The 14,975-nt window shown below is 44.4% G+C and overlaps 1 protein-coding gene, 1 non-coding gene and 1 pseudogene across 5 annotated transcripts in view; 2 read left to right on the top strand and 1 right to left on the bottom strand.

The window, feature by feature from the left end:
• The window catches only part of Eps15 (epidermal growth factor receptor pathway substrate 15), a 110,659-nt gene extending 102,834 nt beyond the window's left edge, over window positions 1-7,825 (bottom strand). For all 4 annotated transcript variants that reach the window (XM_059254693.1, XM_059254694.1, XM_059254695.1 and 1 more), the window contains exon 1: window positions 7,623-7,825. In XM_059254693.1, the coding sequence (XP_059110676.1) occupies window positions 7,623-7,655 (33 nt within the window). In that variant the 5' untranslated portion in view covers window positions 7,656-7,825. The remainder of the gene's footprint in view (window positions 1-7,622) is intronic.
• A 2,157-nt stretch (window positions 7,826-9,982) lies between these two features.
• LOC131905458 (U1 spliceosomal RNA) lies at window positions 9,983-10,147 on the top strand. Its single transcript, XR_009377966.1, has one exon. It is a non-coding gene; the product is annotated as a U1 spliceosomal RNA (small nuclear RNA).
• Window positions 10,148-11,402: 1,255 nt separating this feature from the next.
• LOC131905474 (U5 spliceosomal RNA) lies at window positions 11,403-11,492 on the top strand (annotated as a pseudogene).
• Window positions 11,493-14,975: the final 3,483 nt, after the last annotated feature.

Below are 14,975 nucleotides of genomic sequence, written 5' to 3'. Positions count from 1 at the left end.
ACACAAAACAGTATAATGAAACGCCTTTAGTTTCATGCATCTTAGTTCCAATCTTAGATCTCAGTCAGGAATTGTATGTGCCTGTTCTTTCAGCATCTGGGAGGCTAAGGCAACAAAGATCTAGAGTTCAAGGCCAACTTTGGTACAGAGCTACAGTTAGGGGATAAGTAACAACCAAACCACCCACCCACCACCAACAAAAACTTAGCTCTACCAACCACTTCGTGCTTTACATAAGTTACCTCCCTCATTTGTAAAATGAATTATTAACTGAAGTACCACTTCTGTCAAATAGGAAAAAAGCAAAAGGAGCTAAGAGTAGTATTACTAGGGATAGAGACATTAGAAAAAGAAATGGAAGGTTGGAGAGATGGCTCAGAAGTTAAGAGCACTGGCTGCTCTTCCAGAGGTCCTGAGTTCAATTCCCAGCGCCCACATGGTGGCTCACAGCCATCTATAATGACATCTGGTGCCCTCTTCTGGCATGCAAGGATAAATGAAGGCAGAATGTTGTATATATAATAAATAAATAAATCTTAAAAAAAAAAAAAAAGAAATGGACAATTGAAAAAAATTTTTTTTTTTTTTTTTTGGTTTTTCGAGACAGGGTTTCTCTGTGTAGCTTTGTGCCTTTTCCTGGAACTCACTTGGTAGCCCAGGCTGGCCTCAAAACTCACAGAGATCCACCTGGCTCTGCCTCCCCAGTGCTGAGATTAAAGGCGTGTGCCACCATGCCTGGCTTTTGTTTTGTTTTTTAAACAGCATCTCTACTAGTAATCCAGGCTGGCCCCAACTCAAGAGTTCTGCCTGCCTCTGCCTCCAGGGTACTAGGATTCAAGGCAAGCAAAACTTTAAAAAGTTGTGCTAGCTAGTTTTATATCAATTTGATACAAGCTACAGTCATCTCAGACGAGGAAACCTCAACTGAGAAAATGTCTCCATAAAATCTGGCTGCAGCCAGGCGGTGGTGGCGCACGCCTTTAATCCCAGCGCTCGGGAGGCAGAGCCAGGCGGATCTCTGTGAGTTCGAGGCCAGCCTGGGCTACCAAGAGAGTTCCAGGAAAAGGCGCAAAGCTACACAGAGAAACCCTGTCTCGAAAAACAAAAAAAAAAACAAAAAACAAAAAAAAAATCTGGCTGCAGGCAAGCATGTAGGGCATTTTCTTAATTAGTATTGATGAGGGGGAGGGGGCCCACTGTGGGTGGGGTCACTCTTGGGCAGGTGGTCCTGGGTTTCATCAGAAAGCAGGCTAACCAAGCCAGTAAGCATCACTTCTCCATGGCCTCTGCATGAGCTCCTGCCTTTAGGATCCTGCCCTGGTCTAAGTTCCTTTCTTGACTTCCTTCATTGATATGGAAGTATAAACCAAATAAACCCCTTCCTTCCCAACTGGCTTAGGCCATGCTGTTTATCACAGAATAGTAACCCGTAACTAAGACAGAATTTACTAGGCCAGGTATAGTGCACACCTTTATTCCCAGCATTTGGGAGGCTGTACCAGACTGATCTCTGTTAGATGCAGACCAGCAAGGCTGCACAGTGAGAGTCGATGAGCAAATACCCAGCAGTAGCATTCATAAGGCTCTGGGTTTGCTACGAAGTGTTCAAAAAGAAAGAAACGAAATGTTACCTGTCTTTTCTTTTCTTTTTTTTTTTTTTTTTTTTGGTTTTTCGCTGTGTAGCTTTGCGCCTTTCCTGGGACTCACTTGGTAGTCCAGGCTGGCCTCGAACTCACAGAGATCTGCCTGGCTCTGCCTCCCGAGTGCTGGGATTAAAGGCGTGGGCGACCACCGCCTGGCAAAATGTTTTGTTTTGTTTTGTTTTGTTTTGAGCTGAGGACCGAACCCAGGGCCTTGTGCTTGCTAGGCAAGCACTCTACCACTGAGCTAAATCCCCAGCCCCTACCTGTCTTTTCTGTAATCTACCAAAAAAAGGGCAAAAATCAGATCTCTCTCATTCAAGTTTTCCCTAAATTGTTTTTAATTTCATATATTTACTGTATTTACATCACTTCCTCACCCCCACCCTCCCAACTGGGCCACTTTTTTTTCCTCCAACCCCACCCAAGTCCAGTTCCTTCCCTCAAATTCATGGCCTCTTTTTATTACTATTGACACAATAGATATGTAAATACAACGTGCTGAGTATGGCTCATATATATGTTTTTTGGGCTGGTGACTTGATATTAGATAGCCAATTAGGGGGTTCATCTCTAGGAAAGACTAATTCTCCCTCTCTCTGCATTAACTGCCTGTAGCTCTTCATCTAGGAATATTTTGTTTTTTCAGATAGAAGCTCTCTGTAGCCTAGGCTGACTTGCAGTTTACTTTGTTGCCATTCTGGCCTCAAATTCACAATAATCCTGTCTCAGATTCTCACGTGCTGGGATTTGCCTGAGCCATCATGTTACTATTTGATTTTCTCATCAAGAAAAGTGAAAATTGAAAGGAGAAACAAGGCTGTGCTGTACTAAGTACTGTTGGAAAACCAACACATCATTGGGTATGATTTACAAAACAGAGTGTTAGAGCTGGAAAAGTATGTAATAATGTTCAAACCCCCCTATTAAAATTTAAACTCTTCGTTTTTTGTCTTTAAGCTTCAAAAAATTATTTTGTTGTTGTTTTTTTTTTTTTCTCTTTTTTGGGGGGCCTGCCACCCAGCTCCCAAATAAATTCACACATGAAGCTTAGTCATACTTATGAATGCCCAGCCTTATCTTGGCTTAGTTTCTAGCCAGCTTTCCTTAACTTATCCCGTCTGCCTTTTGCCTCTGGGCTTTTCCAGTTCTCTTACTTCTGTAAATCTTACTCTTGTTCCGTGGCTTGCTGTGTAGCTGGGTGGTTAGCCCCTGAAGTAGTCCTCCTCCTCTGGCTCCTAGATCTTAGATCCCTCCTCCCAGTTTCTCCTTCTATATATATCCTTTCTCCTGCCTTACTATTGGCCAGTTCTTTATTAAACCATCAGGTGTTTTAGACAGGCACAGTAACAGATTCACAGAGTTAAATAAATGCAACATAAACAAAATTAACACACCTTAAAATAATATTCTACAACATTTTGTTTGTTAGTATAGTCTAAGATTATAATTTTTGGCAGATAGCAAATGTTCAACATTATTTGTTAGATAATTTTTTTTTTTTTTTTTGGTTTTTCGAGACAGGGTTTCTCTGTGTAGCTTTGCGCCTTTCCTGGAACTCACTTGGTAGCCCAGGCTGGCCTCGAACTCACAGAGATCCGCCTGGCTCTGCCTCCCGAGCGCTGGGATTAAAGGCGTGCGCCACCACCGCCCGGCTTGTTAGATAATTTTTAATCCACTTATTTTATGTGTATAGGTGTTTTGCCTACAAGTATATCTGCAACTCCTAAGTGCAGTGCCTGGGGAGACCAGGAGATGGGGTCGCACTCCCTGGAACTAGATTTATAGAGGGCTGTTAACTACCATATGGGTGCTGGGAATTGAAACAGGTTCTCCTAGAAGAGCAGCCAGTGCTCCTAACCAACGTGGATCCATTTTCAAGGCTAAGAGAGCAGACGCCTACAGGTTTTACTCAATACAATATCTATTGGCAAAGCTGAAAAATAACATTCATTTTCTTAATCTAGTATTCTATCATCTCTAGAAGGCAAAACTTAATTTCAATCTTTTGGTAAAGAAAGAGAGGAATGTTTGGCAGGCATTCAAAAGGGAAGGGAAGCATAAACTAAAACATTTTTCACATTTTTCTCCAATTTGTTATTTTTGTTTAAGTGATAAGGGCCAAAAAGCTAAAAAGCCAACCCCAATTTAGTGTGTTACACTAATATTTAAAAAAAATTGCAGAAGACAAGCATAGCGTATTCACTTAATCCTAGCACCTGAGAGACTGAGGCAAGCTGATCTCTGGTAAGTCCAGACCATCTCGGTCTACAGAGAACTCCGAGTTCCAGGACAGCCAGGGCTAGGGACCCTGTCACAAACACACAAACACACACACACACACACACACAGGCTTGCTCACTGAACGAGTAAATATAAATGAAGTGAACCTACTTCAAATTGATCATCTAACTGCCCGAGACAGAAACTAGTACCTGATTAACCTTCCTAACTGTCAAAAAGCCCTTCAACAGTCTCACATAGACACAGAGTTATCAATCACTTTCTTCCAAATGAACAACTGGAGAAAGAGATGAGTTTTAAAATGTTCTTTACTGGGCCCAGTGGCACACACATCCATAATGCCAGCTTCTTGGGAGATTTGGGACAGAAGGATCACTTAAACCTAAGAACCTGGGCCAGAATGAGCAACATGGCCAGACACTGCCTACCCTCCACAACACCTCTGCCCTGAAGAATCTCTCACTTGAGTTCACTTGTCTGACTCTTAGAAGAGTAGAAAAGAGAAATGGAAGGTAACATAAATAGATCAATAATGAATATGAAACCAGGCTACACCACTATCTGACTTGACTTAGCTCAAGTGGTTAAAAAAAAATTTTTAAATAAAAATTTGAGGAACTGAGAAGATGGCTCAGTAGGCAAAAAGATTATGTAAGCATAAAGAGCAGAATTCAAATCCCCAGCACCCACATAAAAAGCTGAGCATGCCGGTAACCCCAGCACTGGAGAGCCAGAGCAAGCAGATCTCAAGAACTCACTGCCTAGCTGGCCCATCTAACCAAAATGGCAAGCTCTCATTCACTGAGAGACCTGCCTCAAGGAAAAAAGGCAGAAAGTAATACAGGAAGACACCTGACATCGTCCTTTGGTCTCGGCATGCACTCCAACAGGCATCTACACCTGCGCACTCACATGCATGCACCACACACATACAACACACACACACTTTTTTACTTTTTTTTGAGACTGTGTTTCTTAATGTGTAGAACATACTGTCCTGGACCTTTTTTTTTTTTTTTTTTGAGCTGAGTATCGAACCCAGGGCCTTGCGCTTGCTAGGAAAGCGCTCTACCACTGAGCTAAATCCCCAACCCTACACACACTTTTTTAAACAGTCTCACTGCATTGCCTTGGCTTAACTATATGCTATGTAGCTCACACTAGTCTCAAACCATCAGTATTCCTTCTGCCCCCAACTCACAAGTAATGGGATTACAAGTATGTGCCAGCAGACCCAATTAATTTAACTTAAAAAAAAAGATTAAATCTAACAGAGGTAGCTATAACTCTTATGAATTCGAGGCCTGCCTGGTCTACAGAGTTCCAGGCACCCAAGGCTACATAGTGCTACACACACACACACACACACACACACACACACACACACACACAAATATAAAAACCAGGGGCTGTAGAGATGGCTTAGCTCAGGTTAAGAGAACTTGTTGCTCTTGCAGAGAACCCAGGTTCGGTTCCCAGTACTCACGTGGTGGTTCATCCACAACTCTAGTTCCCGAGGATTTGACACTCTTCCGACCAGGCATGCATGTGCCCATATGTACACACGCAGGCAAAACACTCATACACATTAATTAAATCTAAAAACCACAAGTTTACTAAGTTTTAAAGGAAGATGTAAATACTTAAAAACAGGTGTTTTTAAATTTGAATAAATTCAAATGTGAGATACTAAAGGACAATTCCCCTTATTGGTTCAGCATTCACTCTGGATACACGTTAACACCTAAATATATAACCACGAGAACATATGTAAATTGTCAAAGTGACTATAAAAGTAAGGGCCCGAAGCAAATTTCCAGAGATGAATGATAGTAAACAGAAACAAGAAACAGTTCCATCAAAGGAGAAAATCAAGTAGGCACACAACCAAGAAGCAGTTCTACAGAAGTCTTCACGGGAACAAAATCTTTAAGAGAGGGGAAACTGCCAGAATTGGCCAACAGAGTCAGAATACACCAGACTGCCAACAGGGATCATGTTTAAGACAGGTCACTAACTAGACTCAGAAAGTCAACACCCAAAAGTCAATGTTTCCATTCCTCAAATGTGAGTTTCAGAAGGACCGTTCCAAACACATTCATGACCAAGACAAGACCAGCTAAAGGCTCCATCTTAAAAATGCTTCCCTGTTATCTGCTGATCAAAACACAATGACCCAGGGGAAATAAATTTGGAAATGTAAAGTGAAGTTTATGAGGCTATTCCTGTAGACCGAAACTCTTTTACCTGAAGAGATGTGTGTATGTGTGTCTGAGAAAGAGGAAGGGAGGGGGAGGGAGGGAGAGAGGGGAGAGAGAGAGACATACGGTATATATAAAATCACTTTGCTGGGGATATGGCTTAGTTGGTAGAGTGCCTGCCTAGCCCGCATGAAGCCCTGGGTTTGATTTTCGGCAATAAATAAATAGTATAGTGGTCCAGCCTAAAATCCCAGCACTTGGGAGATGGAGGCAGAATGATCTGAAGTTCAAGGTCATTCGTGACTACATAGTGAGTTCAAAGCCAGCCCAGTCTACATGAAACCCTGTTTCAAAAATAAGTAAGTAAATAAAAATCTCCATCCTGGTTCCTGGGAGAAATACATTTTTCTCTCTATCCCAAAATGCTAGGGAAAAAAAAAACACCTCAAGACCTCTTTATGATAACACAGAAGGAGTCTACTGTTCAAACACATGCCCTACCTTAAGTGTAAAGCTTTAGCTTAAATACAGGCAAATCTGGGCCGAGGAGACAAGATGGCAGGGAGCTATCCCAGGGCAGGCTCTATGGCTGAGGTGGGCACAGCCACCGGCTCTGGGGAGGGCAAACTTCTGGACAGTGAAGATGGATTTCCGCAATGGCAGGTGTGTGGCACCTCATCCTCCTGGACGTCGTGAGATGACTGCTCTAGGGTTTTAAAGAAACGGAGAACTCTGGGCTCTCCCGAGGGAATGATGTTCAGAGAGGTTTCCTAGGAAACTCCAGGATGGGGCTCGGGAGGGAGGGGGAAGAGTCAGAGAGAGAGAGAGAGAGAGAAAACTGCTTTTGGACAAAGTTATCTCCCCGGTGGATGCCGGCAGCGAGGCGGACAGAGCCGCCCCACCTGCTGAAGGCTGACGCTGTCACCTCCTAGGACGGCGATCTGAGACTGCCCCTCGCGGGTGGCAAAGTCTGCAAAGGGGGGGTCTGCGCGCAAGCTAACCTGCCCGGGAGGGAAAGGCGCGAGCGGGGCAAGTACCTGGGCAAGGACACGACTTCGGAAAGTGAGGCTGACTCGGGGGGACCTGGGGGAACCTCGGCAGCGGGCACTCCCGCCCGCCCGAGCTGAGCAAAGCTGAGGGACCCTGCTCCGCCGAGGGCGAGCCTCGCACGGCGCGAGCCCCACCGGAGCTCACCTGGCGGCCCGTCAGGCCCGAAGAGAAACTTCCCGAGAGGGTGAGCGCTGCCGAGCCCGGGAGGAGAGCGGCGCGGGGACCCGCGGAGACGGCGGCGGCGGGGTGGGAGCCGCGCGGGGCGGAGCCGAGCGCCCGGGGAGCCGGGAACCCGGGGCGGGGAGCGCGGCGGCCGCGGCTCGGGGCTCGGGGCTCCGGTTCGGGCTGGCGCCCGCGCTCCCGCCGTGCGGCCCGAGGGCGGCCGCCGCCGCCGCCGCCGCCGCCGCGCCAGCGCCCGAGAGCGGTGGGGGAGGGCCGGGGAACCCCGGCGGGTCGAGCCGGGCGGACCGGCGGCGGGCGGCGTTACCTGTGTCAGGGAGAGCTGGACTGCCGCAGCCATGGTGTTTCCATCATGCACGGGAGGGGAAGGAAGGACGGGCGGCCGGGGCCCCGGGGCGGGAAGGAGGCGGAGGGACAGGCCGTAGGCGAGGCCGGCGGCCGGGCGTCTCCCCCGAACTTCGACAACTTCCCTCCTCACGCCGCCCCGCCCCGCCCCACCGGCCCCACAGGCCGCGGCGGCGCGCAAAGCCCGGCGCGGGAGTCGGAGGCGCGGAACCAGGCCCTGACCCCGGCCGCCCTGGAAAACCCGGTGCGGATGGAGCACCGGGGCGGACTGGAGGCGGAGGCGGCGCCACCGAGACCTGAGGAGTGTAGGCAGAGTAGCCACCTTTCTGGGCTGCTGGTTCTGAAAAGTGCGGGGAAAATATACCCATGCCCAGGTGGGTTGTGGGAACTAAAGGAGTAATGGTACTAAGTAATGACAGCAATGGTTTCGAAATAATAATATTAAATGATACTGATTTATATGGGATTGGCTCTGCGCTCCATGCTTTATTTTTGTTGTTTGTTTGCTTGCTTTTGAGACAGGATGTCTCTGTATGTAGCCTTAGCTGTCCTGGAGCTCACAGAGATCCGCCTGCTTCTGCCTCGAAAGTGTAGGGTTAAAGGCCTGTGCCATCACCGCCCCTCTTTAAAAAAAAAAAAAAAATTGCATGACTAGGGAATTTAAAACAGAAAGAAGCTATACAAATGAGGAAGATGAAACGCAGCTGGGCATGGTGGCACACATACCTTTAATCTCTGTGAGCTTCGCTACGGCCTGGTCTACGTAGGTCCAGAACAGCCAAGGATATACATAGGTGATACATATGAAACCCTGTCTGAAGTTAATAGAAAAGGAATACATCACACACACACACACACACACACACACACACACACACACACACACACAGTCTCTTACCCAAAGTCAAACAGCTGACTAGAAAGCCAGATTACAGTTTAACTCCAAAGCCTTTCCACCTGCTGTCCAGTTGAAAATGAAGGCATGTAAATCCTTTCCTCCTAAAGACAAGATCCAGGGAGCAGGAGAGACTACTTCCCCTGCCTGCTGCCTGCCCCTCCTGGGTTGTTCAGTAAAAGAGCATGTGTAGGACCACAGTGCAGTTCAATGGTACAGTGTGTGCACAAAGCCCTAGGTCCCATCCCAAAATTAACTTCTTGGCAAAAATATCTCCTCTCCAAACCAGTGTACACACTCTTTTAGTTAGTGTCTCTACAGAAGGAAGTCAGCATTCCCCTAATGACTTGTTTGTGTAAGTCTACCCCCCCCACACACACATAAAGAGCTCCTCAATGACAAGAATTTTTTTTATATATTTATATGTATTTTAACATCATAACATTATAGTATATGCTTAATAAAGGCCTTCATCCTGCCTATATTGAACACAATACACCTTACACTTTCTCATGTTACCACTTCTAATGGAATAACCAATCACTTACTTGAAATTTTCATCGGCAAAGGCTCAGTGTCTTAGTTAGGGTTTCTTTTTCTGTGATGAAACACCATGACCAAAAAGCAAGTTAGAGAAAAAAGGGGTTTATTTGGTTATACTTCCATATTGCTGTTCATTGTTGAAGGAAGTCAGGACAGGAACTCAAGCAGGGCAGGAACCTGGAGGCAGGAGCTGATGCAGAGGCCATAGAGGGGTGCTGCTTACCGGCTTCCTACCCATGGCTTGCTCAGCCTGCTTTCTTATAGTACCCAGGACCACCAGTGCAGAGATGGGCCCTCTCTTATCAATCATCAAATAATAAAATGCCCTATAGTGAGATCTTACGGAGGCATTTTCTCAAGTGAGGTTCCCTCGTTTCAGGTAACTCTATTTGTGTCAAATTAATGTTAAACTAGCCAGCACACTCAGTTTGTATGCAGCCTACTTCAGGAAGCCCTCTAGAAGTCTGCATACCACCTTTACTTACTCTGATGTGACTTTATACTCTGCCTTTTTAACTGAGTAGTGTGTGTGTGTGTGTGTGTGTGTGTGTGTGTGTGTGTGTGTGTAGTCTGGGGATTGGAGGGAAGGTAGATTCTCTCCTTCCACCATGGGGGTCTTGGAGATGGAACTCAGACTGGCAGTCTTGGCACCCATTGCTCTTATCTACTAAGCTGTTTCTCAGGCCACTTCCTCTACCTTGTTTTAAGAGTTAGCTGATGGCCGGGCAGTGGTGGCACACGCCTTTAATCCCAGCACTCGGGAGGCAGAGGCAGGTGGATCTGTGAGTTCGAGGCCAGCCTGGAATACAGAGTGAGTTCCAGTACAAGCTCCAAAGCTACACAGAGAAACCCTGTCTCAAAAAAACAAAACAAACAAACAAACAAAAATATCCTGCTTTAGGACATAACCATGATCACAAAGGTGGTTTTCCCAGGGCGAGGCTTATCCATTGCACGCTGGATGTGCTGACCCCTGCGATTTCCCCAAATGCGGGAAACTCGACTGCATAATTTGTGGTAGTAGGGGACTGCGTTCGCGCTCTCCCCTGAAAAAAAGAAAAAAAAAAAAAAAGAGTTAGCTGACGGCCTGTCTGCGTCTCACTGGCCTGTAAAATCCTCAAAGACTGATTCCATGCTGCATCTCCCTCAGACTTGAAGTACCCAGCCTCAATATGGCTTTGCCTAGATTGTTCTTCCTTTCTCAGTCATGGTTGTTTCCAGGACAAATACCAACTGTGAAAACCAAAAAGTCTATCACTCCCACAGCTGTTATCATTATAATAGAATTCCTCAATATACTGAGACAGCTGCAAAGACCCAAGGTATAGTTAGCTCCACTTCCGTTTTTAGACTTTTTCTTCTATCACAGGCAAAAACCAAAGAGGCTTCAAGAACTCCTGACTCTACCCAGACTCCTCTGACTTGGTCCAGCCTCCGAGAGCAAGTTATACAGGTCTGATGAGCAACCACTTAGTCAGGGGTGTCTCCTTTGACCTCTTTTTGCTATTATTCCTTTTAGCTCAAGGGAGAGGAGGAGAAACTATCCCACTTTGAAATGTCAGTTATAACCCAACTGATGTTTCTTTTGGCATCTTCTACTTCACGTTATTAAGTCTGAACGTCACAAAAAAGAAAGAAAGAAAAGAAAAACTTTAAAAGGAAGCAATTACCACATTCATTTCATAAATAAGGTACTCAGTGTCACAGAGGTCAAGTAATTTGCCCAAGGTTATGTGGTTAATAGCCAAAGCAGTTGATATATTGAAATAAACAAAACTTAGGCATCAAAATCATTGAAGTGTAATCAAGGAATCACTTACTAGTTATAGATTTTAGGGGGGCTGTGAAGTAATGTATGAAAAATGCTTAGAAAAATGCTTGAAGTTGTCAATACACAAATTAAGTTCAGAAATCTGAAAGTCATAGAGCATTTTGTGTTTGAGAATAGCTGGAAGGAAAGGACTCTTAAAAGTTGTCCTCTGACCTACACGTACACATCATAGCATGTTAAGGAAATAAAAGAGACTATTATTATGCATTTGCTTTAAGTAAAAAAATGAAACCTCATATTTATATAGTACTACTTTAACAATTTGTCTTTATTTGCAAAATCTAGCACAACTAACTCCTAATATCTAACAGTACCTTATAAAAGTTTATTGAACTAAGCTAAACATATAATCTCAGGTATACCTGTGGGAGACACACTCCCACTTTTTCCCCAAGGTACTCTTGAGTAGGGAGAAGTGAGAAATATTTAGATAGAAATATAGAGGGGAGAGAGACAGATAGAAACACAGGATAATACTCTGGTTTCTCTTCAGATCGTATAAATCTTTCGCCTTTTACTAAAGATTTCCGTGGAGAGGAACAATTCTGAGTCTTAAAAAAAAAAAAAAAGAAACACAGGATAGCCTCAGGAGGGCCTGGGTCAAAACCCACCAGCCCCTTCTGTCTCTTCTAAAGGGCTATTTAGAGAAATGCCAAGGGGTGGAGCAAAAGACCTCCCCCTAGCTCAGCCAAGCACAGAACCTTCCAAACCACACACGTGATCAATCCATCCCCTTATGCCGCCCTGCTGGGTAAAGCAAGCTCAGATCTCACTAGGAAGTCTCTGTAGGCTCCCACATATACCTAGCTGTATCTTCAATTTATCCCCATTTGACAGATAAGAACATTGAGAGGCTGGTGAGATGGCTCGGTTGGTAAAGTGCAAAAGTGAAGACCTGAATTCAATCCTCACCACCCATGCAAAAAAAAAAAAAAATTAAAAAAAAAAAGGAAAAATAAAAGCCAAGGGAAGTGGCGGGCATGCCCCTATAATCCTATCACTGGAGAAGCAAGTACAGAAGGGTTCTCTAGGTTTGATGGCCTGCCGGTCTAGAGAAACGGCTGCACTCCAACTCAGTGAGGAACCTTCTCTCAGAAATAAGGTTAGGTACCCTGCATCAGCCTTGTCCTCTACAAGCACTTGTGTAATGGCACAGAAGCAGTTTGGGTCTTCATGTAAGAAAAAAAAAATACTCTGAGGCTATAGCTAAGTAGTATGCACAAGATTTATGATTCAATCCAAAAGAAAAAAATGAAGAGAGGAAGGAGGGAAGGATGGGAGGAAGAATGAAAAGAAGAAAGGAGAAGGAAAGAGCACCTAGGAAAGGAAGACTGCCTTAAATTCATTAGATAGGAATTGCTCCAAGTCCCTTCGGGAGTACCAACAATTTATAGTGGCTTTCCCACTCATGAGCTCTGGTTTCAATTACTAGCGTAGTAAGAGATGGGAGCGAGTCTGTAGGGATAGCACTGATGGGCCAAACTCCCAAGGCCCAACTTCTGAGAATGGATTTTTTGTAATGACATACCAATGATAATTTGCAAATGTGTGTCCCAGATCTCATCAAAGCACTGGGTCACATCCTAAATCTATTTTAGGAAGACAAACTATAGCTAATGGAAGATATATTATAATCTAATTCATTGTAACAGGAATGAGCTACAGAAGGCAGACAAAAAGACTTATTTTTTAGGGCAGCTTAATGTCTCTCAGGCTCTAAGCTTCAGATTCCTGGCATGTACTTCTGATATTATAATAACCACTTTATACAGATGGTATAAAAATTAGATACCATGCGTAAATGGCCTATGAAAGAGACTGGCCTGGACTCTATGTATCTTCAGTAACTGATATTTATGCAATGCATTATGTAAGGTCACCACTTAGCTCCCTACTTTTCAGTCAACCGTCTAATTACTAAATGGGTTTGTAGCTCTATTAGTTACAAGAAGGCAGAGGGGCTGTCTTGAACACCTGACACATGTATCCCTGTCATTAAAATGTTCCCTAAGAACTGAAGTCGTGTCTGATGACTATAATCTAGGTACTAAGAACCAAACTTGTTTTTCCAACAACCTAAGGATTGTTTTTACCTTATTATATAGAAGAGAAATTTGTTCAAGTTCATAATTCACAGGTCTTCTGATCCGAACCTGATTTCTTTAATAACGTGCATTGTTAGCATCCTGGAGAAATAGCCCCCAAGAAGACTGCATAAACTGGAATTCTGAGCATAGAAAGGTGAACGTGAAACATGGATTTGTGAAAAACTTGGGATGAGCCTGAAGAGGAGCTCTCAAATCAGACAGCTTTGCCATTGGTCATCTCCCTATGCTATTCGAACTTTCCCGAACCTATCCTTAAAGGAAAGTTTTACTGCTTCTGTTTCTTTGCTTCCCAGTTTTGAAAGCAGTTGTCATATCAGCCTTTCATGAACACTACACATTTGTGATGTCAGCCTCCATAGAGCTGAGAAATGTAGGAAAATCGAAGCTATAAGGGAGGCTATGAGGAACTCTGAATATACAAAGGGCCGGTTTATGTGCATGAATCTTTGTGAGGGGCCTTCCACATAAATGGTGTTGTGCTTTAAAACAAAGTTGTACTACGATTGTAATGGTAATGCAGAGCTCATGCTTCCAAGCCACTGGCTTCATAAATATAGCTCAGCATTGTTCAGAATTACCCAGGGCAAAAAGAATGTGTGAGACTATACAATAATAGCAATTGTGCTACTCAAATAACTGTCCCTGTACCAGGGTCTGAGCCATGAAAAGGACAAACAGCAAAAGACTTTTAAATGCCATAGACACCCAGGGTGTCGTAAGACAATTCAAAATTGTTATCACCAATCGTTCAGTATAATGGGATGTCCTGGGAACAGCTGGATTTAGAGCTGGGAAAACCCAACTAGGTCTGTTCTTCAATCTATAACTTCTTATTTTTAGAACTTTGGACAAGGCAATGAGTGATACCAAGCCATGGTTGCCTCCTCTGCAAACTGAAGGTCATATACCTACTTGATTATAATATTATGGTGACTAAGGTTACATTTAAAAGTCTGGTGCCTAACATGCAGCAGACCCTGTATTCGTTAGTGTTAGCTTTCTTGCCTACTGGAGAATAGTCAAGGTTTGAGAGTAACCTGGACTAAAACACAAAATCATTTTTAAGGTTTTCAAAAGCCTACTTAATGATTTTTTTCATAATTTTTTTTATCTATTAGTAATATTTATTTGAATACTCTTGAGTAAGAGAAATTATTCAGTTGTTGTTCCCAAAGTGCCATTGGCTCTTAGTGAGAAATCAGCTGCAGTTTTATGCTTGCCCCATTTCCTTCCTTTTATTTCCCTCTCTTATGTAAGGTCCTAGAAACCACAAGAAATCAAAAAGAATACCCTGGGAAAGAAAATATTTGTGCTCGTGGCTGCAGGTCCTTTCATCTACAGATTTCAAAGCTTTTTCTCCATAAGTAATTACTAGCCCTGCTCAACATGCGTGAATGCTGAGACACCATCAAATGAAGAAGCTTGTCTTCAATCACAAGGCAAGTCAGAGGACAGGCTACAAACAGAACAAAGCTGTCTAGCTTGCCAGCTTTTGGGCTCTAAAGTAGGACACATGAGAATCAACAAAAGCTTCAAGTGCTGAGGGCAAAAGTTTGAAGAGGGCCAGAGACGTACCTCAGTTGGTAGAGTACTTGCCTAGCAGGCATGAAGCCCAGGTTGGATCATCATAAGAACTATATGAAACTGGGCAGAGTGGGATAGACCTATAATCCCAGCACCTGGGAGTGGGCTCAAGAGCATCAGAAGTTCAAGCACGCATCCTCCGTGACATAAAGTTCCAAGTCAGCCTATGATACATCTGACCCTGTCTTAAAAAGAAAAGAAGAGAGAGAGGAGGAGGGGGGAGGGGGAAGGAGGGAGATAGAGGGATACAGAGAGGGAAGGAGGGAGGGAGGGAAGGAGGGAGGGAGGGAGGGAGGGAGGGAAGGAGGGAGGGAGGGAAAAGGAAGGAAGAGAGACAAGTTTTCAGAGTTTGGG

This window comes from Peromyscus eremicus, chromosome 2 (assembly GCF_949786415.1).
Source record: "Peromyscus eremicus chromosome 2, PerEre_H2_v1, whole genome shotgun sequence".
Taxonomy (NCBI): domain Eukaryota; kingdom Metazoa; phylum Chordata; class Mammalia; order Rodentia; family Cricetidae; genus Peromyscus; species Peromyscus eremicus.
Note: the sequence above shows the minus strand (reverse complement) of the source record. Positions and strands in the feature narration are given on the sequence as shown.